Source organism: Platichthys flesus, chromosome 7 (genome assembly GCF_949316205.1).
Source record: "Platichthys flesus chromosome 7, fPlaFle2.1, whole genome shotgun sequence".
Taxonomy (NCBI): domain Eukaryota; kingdom Metazoa; phylum Chordata; class Actinopteri; order Pleuronectiformes; family Pleuronectidae; genus Platichthys; species Platichthys flesus.
Window position 1 is genome coordinate 14397530 of NC_084951.1, and position 11387 is coordinate 14408916.

At 44.1% G+C, this 11387-nt stretch overlaps 1 protein-coding gene across 1 annotated transcript; it reads left to right on the forward strand.

The window, feature by feature from the left end:
- The first annotated feature begins 5226 nt into the window (after positions 1–5226).
- On the forward strand, positions 5227–10619 carry amigo1 (adhesion molecule with Ig-like domain 1). Its single transcript, XM_062391089.1, has 2 exons — positions 5227–5427; positions 6117–10619. The coding sequence occupies exon 2, from the start codon at positions 6220–6222 to the stop codon at positions 7756–7758; it is 1539 nt and encodes a 512-aa protein (XP_062247073.1). The 5' UTR covers positions 5227–5427; positions 6117–6219; the 3' UTR covers positions 7759–10619.
- The last annotated feature ends 768 nt before the right edge of the window (positions 10620–11387 follow it).

Here is an 11387-nt window from a genome sequence, read left to right on the forward strand (position 1 = left end):
CGCAGTCAATAAACCAAGAATGAGGAGAAAACACGGCGGCACATGGCGCTGAGTGCCGACATCATGTCCTGTAGGCCTTAAGTGATGCTGTACTTAGCGGCAGTGCCTCTATCCACATCACGTTTTATTTCCTGCCTTCTCCAGGGGACCTCATCTTATTGGCTGAGTGCAGGTGCACAGCTCTTATTGCAAAGACAGAGGATTATTGTTGTTTTCCCACATAATTAATTAGGCGAGAATCATCCGCTTCCTTTGGGAATAGCCAGCATGCATCAACTCCTTTATCTTTTCCCTGAGGAACGGATTAATGGGCATTAGAGATACAGACTCGAAAATGCCTTGTCTTCCAGTGTCAGGCTCTCTCCCTCTCCCCTTCTCCTGCTATTGATATCGGCAACACATTGTATCCCCTTCTGTTGCCTGTGTTCACTGAACATTTGATTGCGGATTTAATGTTTCCCAGGTACGGCTTTAAATAGATCTGTGACGGGTCCTCAGCTTGACAGTTTCACCTGACAGAGTTAATTATACCCGTTTATTACAGCGAAGCTTGTAGCTGCATTAGTGACAGCTCTAATTAGTGATAGAAAACAATGTGTGCCCTGCCTCCTGATTGCATCCATTGTTAGCGCTCCCTGTGGCTGACACCTGCAGCCCTTTCTCCGTGAGTTAGAGGCGAGGTCTCTGCCATCACAGTGCACGTGGCTGAAGCACGGCCTGTTGCTAAGCGATGGGAGAATAAGACGTGGCAGAATTACAAAGGGCTTTGCCTTTATCGAAGCATGTGCTCTCCATCGGGGGTTTTCTTTTCTCTCTGAGGTTATTATAATGTTGAGTGACCTTGTTTCATCCCTGCACTTCTCATCAAACAGAAAACGGAATTCGTTGCCATGGGAACCCAGTGCAGACCAGACATAGACTAAACACAGATTACAGTTATCTGTTTTTTTTAACTCTGTCCTCTTGAGATTTTTCCAACATCCGCATGTCTCGGATTTATCTTGTTGTATTATTTTATTGTTTATCATTGTACGTGTTTTTAGGGCAGGTGCAATATTCAAATCACTTTTATTCTGCATTATTATTCTAGGTCTTGCGTATATGTCCTTGTGTACTGTTTTTAGTTTTTGTTGCTTGTCGTACAATGAAATCTTCTTCAGCTGCTGTAGCACTTAGGCCCAAGACAAATTCCCCTATGGGACAATAAAGAATATTTGATTTGATTAACCTGCTTGATCAACACCAGAAAAAACACTACACCAACACCTTTAAGTGAGAAAAGAAGCCATGAATTCAGCTGGAAGGAGAAAAACAGTTGCAGATTCATTATCATGTACAAGCCAATCAATGTTTTACTTTTCAGTTCCTTTATAGCAGCCATAATCAATGTTTGAGTCAGGGTCAGGGTTCAGTTAGACTGATGAACACAGCTCATCGTTTTATAGCTTCACTCGTTTGGTATGTACGAATGTGTGTCCAAGTTTCTGGTTTTAATTATTTAATGCTATAAAAACAGGATGAAATGTCATGATTGATAGCTGAGGCTGACTCCCGATTGGTCGAGCACATGCTTTAGAGGAGCCTCGCTGCTGCACAGACTCTGGATCCAAATATGCAAGTTGGCTTAATTTATATGCAGGGGTTTTTGGCTTCATTTGTGGATAGTGGGAGGAAGTGGAGACACGTCGTCCACCTTTATGTTAATAACTACATAGCAAACATATTAGAACATTTAAAAATGCTAAAGAGACAAATGTATCAAAGGAGTCCGCACAGATAAAGCGAAGTTGAAAGTAGACTTTTTGGTGGCTCCAAATGAATGACTACTGTATGTGTAGATAGGCCAATGTTTGCTGTCACGTTTGCCATATTAACTTAAAATATGTGTGTTCACAACATGAATTCCCCGAAAATTGGCCCCAAAAAATGTTAAGGTTAAAAATAAAAGCTAATCAGGCAGAAGTAATGCTTTGCAATGTGTCATGCCGGGGACCCAGCTGCAGAACTAATGCGCACCCCCGGGCATGTGGATTGCAGCTGCATACAGCTGTGTATGTTGTGCAAACCAGATGTTATAGGTGGAGCACAGAGAGAAGCTGCTGTATGTAAACATCGCTGCGATCAGGCTTCAGATAACACAAATGGCTCACTGATAATCCTCACAGAGGCCGAGGGAGGTAAGGGTGTGTTGTTACTCCAAACGTTATCACTTGTGAAAAATAATTTGGTCATCTGAGGACAAGAAATGGCCTCTGGCTTCTGAAGTGCTGCTTACAAGAGCTGTACTCACTGTTTTAATTGACAGATTTTGAATTCTCTGTCACATTTCACACATTCCTTATTTAGTCAATGTAAATATAAAACAAACTCAATCACTGGTGTTTGTCTGTCAGTTTGTGTTTTTTGTAGGGATTCATCGATCGAGACGCAGATCTGTGGTAGAGAGTCTTTCTGAGCAGGTGCACAGAGAAGAGCAAGGATAGCGAGGCCACCTCACATTCACCACACAGACCCAACAGTCAGGGAAAGGCCGCAGGCAGTTGCCAGGCAACACTATCCCTCTCTCAGCAGGAAGCAGAGTCGAGCAGGACATTAATCACTTTCGCCTTCATCTCGCCAGAGTCACCGTGCGACAATGCTCCGGTCAGACAGAGGTTTCACACTATGCTCGGTCGCACGGGCTCATACTTTTGTTTTGCTGGTCTTTTACTCATGACTTAGTGAGATGCAAAATAACTGCAGGTAAACATTTATGAAAATGAATATCTTATTAGGCCATTATGTCCCATTTTATTTGTCAACTTAAGTTTTTTTTATGTATGACTTGTTTCAAACGTTTTATCTTGTGCTCAAAGAACCTTACTTGCTGCTGAATATCATTGCCGTTCTCTTTCCAATCTGTTTGTTTCAACTTGCAAAGCATTGGGCAACGCCCGCTCCAATAGAGTTTATGCAGTTTTATACTGTGCTGATCCTGTCATGCTCAATGACTCCTAATGGGTGGGATCCAAGTGACATTTTAAGTGCAGTAAGTCATCAAAGGTTAAAATGTTCCCATGGGGTGGCCATGGATAACATTGCTGATGGTCAAACAAGTTTAAATTTGGGAAACGACTAGCGAAAAGACAGAGATTCAATAAAAAAAAAAGGAATTTCAAGTTCCCTCTAACACAAAAAATAATTCCCTTCCCAGGATGCCACAAAGCTGATCACATCATCTTGATGTATCTCATACAATCTAATTTATCAATTAGATTATAACAGGCAACAGAAGGGGATAGATGTCTGCATCCATTCTTACCTTATCATGTCATACTGAGGTAATTAAAATGATCCATGTCAGGTTCCTTGTTGCTATAATCCTCATTTATTAACTGATTTATGTCGACACCAAGGAAGCTTTATTGGTGTAGAAGCTTATTGGCAATGCATAGGCTCTCATAGCGTTGCCAGAGTTGCAGCAGATCTGTGAGTTGAGGAAAACTTGGAGAAGAAATTCATAAAGCAGCGCATGGGAGGATTCCCTTGAGTATAAAAAAATGACAAGGTGTTTCCCGCTCGGTCGTCTTCACTCACAAAGAGACGGAATCAAATTCTGCCCAGTGAGCGAGATCATCAAGCTATGGGAAGGAATCACTGCGGGCAGCCAGCAGCCTATTTACCGGGAGCCCTAATCCAAAAAACCATGCACTCATTACATTACATCGAAACCTGTAGCTATTTGACCTAATATCATGTCTAAATACAGAATGCCTCATATAAACGGACAACTTAGCACATGTGTTACTCACTGCATCAACCAAAGATAGCCCAGTTTAAGAAACAGGGAGCCCACGTGCAGGCTTGGAAAATAAAAATAGTCGCCTTAGTCGGAACACGGAGCTACTGTTAACATATTCAGTCGTCAAATGGTAAATGATGATAAAACATGTGACAGCTTCGTATGGCCACATTCAGCCACATGACTTATTTAACCAGTCCAGACCATTCAGCCAGCTGGGAGCACCTCATCATGTCAGATGTAGGCAGCACACATTCATCAAAAATTTAACAGGAAAATATCAAAAATTCCTTCACACTTCATGCTGGGCAATACAACCAGCGGAAATCTGATTGGCACCTAAAGTGCACCTGTCCTATAAGTAATGTTTTTTATTTATTAACTAATCCCTTAATAACATTACTAACAATAAATATGACAATTTTTTAAGAATTTAATTAAGAAATCAAGTAATGCCATACATGTATAAGACATCTACGAAGATGTTAAGATTTTGGTGATAAGGGCTGACTCTGTTTACAGTTGTTGCTGTAAACAAAAACACCTGATCCCTTCAGCGGTATTCACTTGTTACATCCTGCCTGTCTGCTACACCATCTCCATCTGAATCCTCCGGAGATAAGTATGCATTGTTGTGAAAACGAATAATGTGTGAAAGGCCTCTTCTTTAGAAAGTCCTGACAAAATTCTGCAGACACCCTTCCAGAGTTCATGTCAGAAAACGGATTTATCGAATCAGCAATCATACACAGATGAGGGAAATATAATTGGCCAGTCTGTGTCAATGTGGCCCCTGTACGGCCCCTTATTTATAAAAATCCTACATCCGCCACTGCTTTAATAGAAGATGTTGGATTGAATGAACCACATGGCCACTGTCATCATGATGATGTTGTGAATCTTCAATTTGGGCGACTTTACCCTGCAGCAGCACTTGTATCATAAATCTTTTATAGGCTCTCCTTGGCTTTTCTGTGGCGCGTCTCCGCAGCGCATCTTCCGGTAAACAGCGCGTGTTGGAGACGAACGCATCAGCTCCGCCGTAAGACACGTTGACCAGCACACTGCAGCAGAGCACGGACACAGCATCCGGCCTGTGAGCAACACATGCAGTCAGCTGCTCATGCTCAATGATCTCCATGGTTGCTGCTGCTGATGCTGCTGAGCAGGACCCGCTCCAAACGCAGTCTGAGACGGACGCGGCGCAACCATTTGCACACGGAGCAACACGATCCACTGAAACCACACAGAGCGGCTTCAGTCGTCAGAAGTACGTAGAGTCGTCTGCTCTTGCGTGATCTTTTTTTTTCTTTTGCGTAATTTTGCACCGGGTATTGGATGCTGCGTCCGGGTGGACCGGAATTATTTTGGTGAGGATTCTCTCTCTCCCTCTCTCTCTCTCTCTCTCTCTCTCTCTCTCTCTCTCTCTCTCTCTCTCTCTCTCTCTCTCTCTCTCTCTCTCTCTCTCCCTCTCTCCTTCCCTCTCTCTCTCTCTCCCTCTCTGTAGCGCGCTCTCCTCCACCCTGCATCCAGACACGGACAGAGCCAGACGGGAACCATCTGTGTGCAGCCACACTGTAAACAGACGAGGAGCAGTTTTCATGAAAGACAACATCTCTGCTGCTGCTGCTGCTCGCTGGAGGAAGGTAGGTGGCTCCCAGTCGGTGTCCGTCTCCATCCCTCCATCGGCTCACGTTTCAACGGTGTGCTCGTTTTGTTTTCCTCAGCAGAATGGTGCAATGCAACGTTTTGCACATGCTCGTCCTTCCACAGATGGATGAGGATGTGGCAGAATACGGCATTTCATGTTTGCACGTGTTTTTTGCTCCTCTGTGTCATTGTGCACAACAGCACGGTGTCTGTGTGTGTTTTTGTCTGAGAAAAAAGAGAGTAAGGGAGGGAGAGGAGGAAGAGGAGGAAGAAAACAAATGCTGTTTTCCAGACGTGTGAATGCACATGGGTTAGCGTGAGTAGGGGTTGTGTGCGTGTTATTTGTTTTGTAAGAAGACGCGCGTTGTGCATAGCAACAGAGGAAAGTTTGTGCTGTGCAGACCACAGAATATCCTCGAGGAAGCTGAGAGCAAGACTGAGGCCACTGTGCATGTCACACTGTGCACATGGCTGCAGAGGTGGCAAGTGACCAAGGACATTTACTCAAGTACATGAGATGTCCACCAGTTTTTTCATATGCGGCATCATTCACAGTGAAAATGTCAGGGGTGTTGTTATTATTTAAAAATCGAGAGATCAGAGGGTAAATAAACATTCAGGTCAATCTCAGTGTAAGGTTATAATGTAATATCACTGTAATGCCTCTGTTTCTGCCTTTTTCCAGCCTTCACTCAGCGATGCCTGGGAACCCACCAGCTGCTCCTCCATGCTGTTTACCGAGAATGGAATTGTAGTCGACCTCTCCAGGATTTAGATCAACTGCGAGCATGTGGCAGCCTTCCACCAGAGCAGGTGACAGCCTGGTGGAAACGTTACCTCACTGGAGTAAGCGAGCGAAATGGGCCCCCTTCCTCACCCTCTGCGTGGCTCTTCTCTGGCCTCCAGTGGCAGAGGCGTCGACCCTCAACTGCCACAAGACGTGCATCTGTGCCTCCAACATAGTCAGCTGCTCCAAGATGAATTTGACCACTGTCCCCATTGTCATACCGCACTACACTGGCGTACTGGATCTCAGCTACAACGAGATCGCACGGCTGCGATCCGAGTGGACCCCAGTCAAGCTCCCAAAGCTCCACAACCTCCTCCTCAGCCACAATGGCCTCCAGTTCCTGTCTTCAGAGGCGTTTGTGTATGTGAAGAACCTGCGCTACTTGGACCTTTCCTCCAACAACTTGCGGCTGCTGGAGGAGTTCATCTTTGAGCCCTTGGTCAACCTGGAGGTCCTGCTGCTGTACCATAACCAAATTTCCCAGATTGACCGCGCAGCCTTTACTGGCATGATCAACCTTCAGAAGCTCTACCTTAGCCAGAACCAAATCTCCCGCTTCCCCCTGGAGCTGGTGAAGGAGAAGTCCCGCCTGGAGAAGCTTAGCCTCCTGGATGTGTCCTCCAACAAGATCAAGATGTTTCCCATTGAAGAGCTCCAGGTGCTGCCTGCTTGGATTAGAAATGGCCTCTATTTCCACAATAACCCTCTGCTGTGTCACTGTGATCTGTACACACTCCTAGCACATTGGTACCTTCGAAAACTCAACTCCGCTATGGACTTCAAAGATGACTACACGTGTATTCTGCCCGGCCTGCAAAAAACACAAGTAGGTGTTTTTGACCTCAGCGGCGACTATATGAACTGCAGCACATTCAAGGAGGCGGATGAAGAAGGTTTCCTGGAGCAAAAGCTCACCCTGGGATGTGACACCAAACACAGGGACATGATAAAGACTTGGAAAATGCCTGGCAATGTGCCGGTGGCACCTGGAAGCAACCAGTCGGCCAAAGTCTTGCAGGATGGACGGCTACAGATTAGTTCGGTGAGGTCTGAGGACTCTGGGACCTACACATGCTTTGCGACGAGCGAGGCCTACAATGAGACGATCTACGTGGTGCTGAAGGTTCACAACTTCACCATGCATGGGGGCGGGGAGTCCATGAACACAGCTTATACCACCTTGGTGGGATGCCTGGCCAGCGTAGTGCTGGTGCTCATGTACCTATACCTGACGCCGTGTCGCTGCTTCTGCTGCCCCAACAAGGGCAAGGCTCGTGGTGAGGACAGCATCCACTCCTCCATGCTCAGTGTGTCACCGACCCACGAGGACCCGGAACTCAAAGCTGAGCTGAACAGGCACGTGGCGTTCATAGACTCAAAGGACTTGCAGGGCCAGAACGGGAAGCTGAACCCAAACGGGAAGGAGGACGACGACGATCTGGATGCAGAGGCTGGTTCTCTAATGAAGGGGAAGAGGAAGAAGTCGGTAGCAGAGTCCATTAGCTCCGTCTTTTCAGACACTCCCATGGTGGTCTGAGACGCAGTGGCGGATTCCACATGACTGGATGTATATGGTACAACATGAGCCATGTTTTGGCTATTGTAAACTGTTACTGACCTTGTGGGAGAAAACAGACCATGGGTGTTACTCTGTGGTTGCTGACAAGTGGAAATGAGGATCTAAAAGGGAGTAAAAAAACAAACTGTCCTGTTGATGACATTGAGGACAATAAGCAGGACTTTTCCAGCATTTCAATCTGTAGCACTTACTATTCATACTGTGAAGGAACGGCAGTGTGCACGGTCATGTCAACTACTGAAGTCTTATGATAATTGTCTATCAGCACTCAGGAAGTGATACATTAAATTGCTAAAGTGAAGGAAATGCGTCTGATACATGCACAGATTGAAATGAGCTCACATATCGAATATATATATATATTGAAACCATGGCTGGCTCATAATCATATTTATTACTAGAATAGATCATCTTACGTAAACATTAGGACATAGGCTCATTAACCCCTTCTGAATCGACACAGACTTAGATAGACGGCTGTCACCAGGCTATGAAAGGGTGTTTAATTAACCCTGAGACACCTATAGAGAAACAGCATGCCATAAACCTACATTATGAGACCCATCAAGTGTTTATCTTTTACTAAAGAGGCAGGGGCACAAAGGTATTATTAGGAGGTCATAGGTCGTTGTCATCTTAGTTGTATAATTCATCAGACTGATCTGTACTCATAGTCTTATAGTGATAGAGGAGAAGGCTCTTTTATCCTTTGCTATATTAAAGAGATTAATTAATAAATATGGTGTGCCATACAATTGTTAAATTAATCATGTATCAAAATAAAAGCCTCTTAGCTACCTGCATTACTACAGTATAACCCCAAATAAACTACTGAAGCCTTACACAGTTGAAATAGATGGAGCGCCGCCAGCAGATACACGTTGGGTGCAGGGACATAGTTAATCTAGACTGATTATCAACATATTGTCTCAAATCTGTACACAGACACGCACCATGGTCCTTACAAGGACAAATACACGTTTTGTTTGTTGTGAAATGAGGTGCTCCTGACTCTACTGCAGAGTTTAACTCCTCCTCTCAGCCAAGTGGCAGCGTTTGTCTCTCTCTGTCACACTCGCAGGAAGTTACGCTTGTGCTAAAAGCTGCCAGCTCATTTGATTCTCTCCTGGGTGTTCACCTTACACAAGATAAGTATACGTTTTAAAGTTACATTCTTCAAAAACGAAACGCAAACATTGGTGAACTCCTCCATTATGTCATTATGTGAGATTTGAGTTCTTGCTGGGATGGGACTTTCACTCTGATTTCAAATGTAGCTGTTTCACTCTGTGGTTGGTAGAAAATGATTTCCGTTGTATTAGCAGGAAAAACATTTGAGACACATAAAATCAACAGGGTTCCTTTTGAAAAGGGAACAAAGATTTCACTGTTTGTAGCTGCTGACAGGAAACCTTGTTACGCAGGGGACTCTGCAGTTCTTTCCCTCGGAGGAGTCCCCTCATCTCAACAATGATTGAATCTATTGTGAATTGAATTCAGCAGACACATTGTATGCTATGCATACTTCATTCAAGTATATTGTTTGGCATTTGTTTCGGGGTAGAACAAGGCGAGCCACCTTGAAGATGCTAATTGCATCTTTTGATGGGATGCAGCTTTCCTCTGCTTTCCACGTCTTTGTCTCTCCGAGCATGAGAGGAAAAGGTGTGTTATCATGAGTCACAGCAGCACAAAGCCATTCTCTGTGACTCTCTCTGCGCTGACAGCCTCCATTCAGAACAGATAGGTTTGTTTTCTCTGCTGTTTGTGCACCCCTCTCATTATGAGGCTGCCCTTACAGAAGTTCAAAAGCAATCATCCAGCCGGGCCATGCATGTGATGCCTTTTAACTAGTTTGTTTATGAGGGGAAACGCCTGAATTTTCTGCTTTATACTGTATATGAACAGATAAAGAAATAAATTACATACATCGTTTGAATAGGAACATCAATTTAGTTCTCAAAATGTTGGGATGGACACATTTCTTGGAGCAATATTGTTGGAATATTTACAGTTGCCGTGTTCACCGCAGCATCTCCTTGTGTGGGTGAGAAAAGGAAGTCACACTCGGAGTGGGGTGTGAATCATTCCACGCTCTCACACATAAGAGTACCAGGTGGAGAATTATAAAGCAGGAAAAAATACCACAAGTCGTCACACATTTAAAACACACGCACACACACACAGCTGCAGTTGCTAAACAAGCTGCCCAATGTTAAGGGATCTTCTCTGTATGTTTTGCCCTCTGGATTTTATATGTGTGTCAGTACCTGCTCGCCCATAGTGCAATCACGACTGAGAGCTCCGTCAGTAAGAGAATCTGGAAATTGCTAAAAGAAAAACTGAACTTACATTCAAATATTTTGCCTGTCGAATAGCAAGCATCGAAGTGCTAGACCATGAAGGAATCATGTGTTCGCCCTGCAGTAACCCAGCGCCAGTTCAGTCCAATCTGCCGTGGCTAATGGGTGGTCTTCTGTGGGTTGTCAGTAAAATTACAAGTTGCAGTTTTGTACAGAGAAAAACAAAGTGCTGCTGCTCGTGAAGATCCTAATGTAGAGGAGGAGAGTGGTTTGTTCCCTCCAAAGCAAGTCTGCCTTCCTATGTATCGATATATACAGTATATATATGTATTAAGACTCACCTCTATGTGTTCAGTATTGATAAGCTGTGTACTGCTATCTGCTATGTTCTACCAGTATACTGACTGTATTCTTGTGTAATCAAATGTTGTTGATCATTTTGCATTTTGTCTGCCACTGTGCTACTGTAAGTTGGTCAGATTTCAAGTCTTGACCTAAATGTTTTGTTTTTTTTAAGCAGGGGTGGGGGGGGGGGTAGTTTTTTTATTGAAGGATAATTATTTGGCACTGGACTCTGCTGAAGAAAATGGTTAAACTGAAAAAACAAACTGCATAGGAAGGAAGCCGGCAGTGAAATCATGATCCATAGCCATAAGGAGTTTGAGGAGAACACGTTGGGCTTTATAGAAAGGGGAAGTAGGGGATAATAGGTGGGGAAGTGAGTTCTCCTTCGGATACTTCATGACGATTTAAGCAACTACTTTCTATGTGTGAGAAAAGTCAAAGAATTTAAAATCAAGCAACAAGTCAGGGATTTTAATTAACATTTAAAATGACAGATCAGAGGGTAAATCAATCTCAGGAATATCCCAGTTTAAAGTTCTAATGTAATATGATGTGAAAACGTCCTTTCAAAGGTTTTCACATTTGCAGCAACACTAAGACAAATGTTAGATTTTCAGAGCAGATCACGTGCCCTTTGCTATTTGTAGCAACGGCACTGAAACCGTTCCTTGAAATCATCAGTCCTGAAGAAGGGAGTGGCCTCTCCCTGCCCGAACCACTTCTATCTCTATTCATCTCACTATTTAGTAGCAGTTACTGTAACATCCTTGAGATGGTGGAGCTGAAAGCTCTCTGCTTCTACAATGTGATACTTTGAGTGTCCGCGGGACAAGAATGGAGCTTTTAACAGCCTTATCAGCCTTTAGAGTTTATTGACCACTGCTTCAAACACGAGCCAGTTGGTCACTGCCATAAAATCTTCATAGGTCTTTGCAGCTA

Bases quoted from the DNA above. Each gene is read 5' to 3' on its own strand.
- amigo1 (XM_062391089.1), top strand. From the start codon at position 6,220: ATGTGGCAGCCTTCCACCAGAGCAGGTGACAGCCTGGTGGAAACGTTA.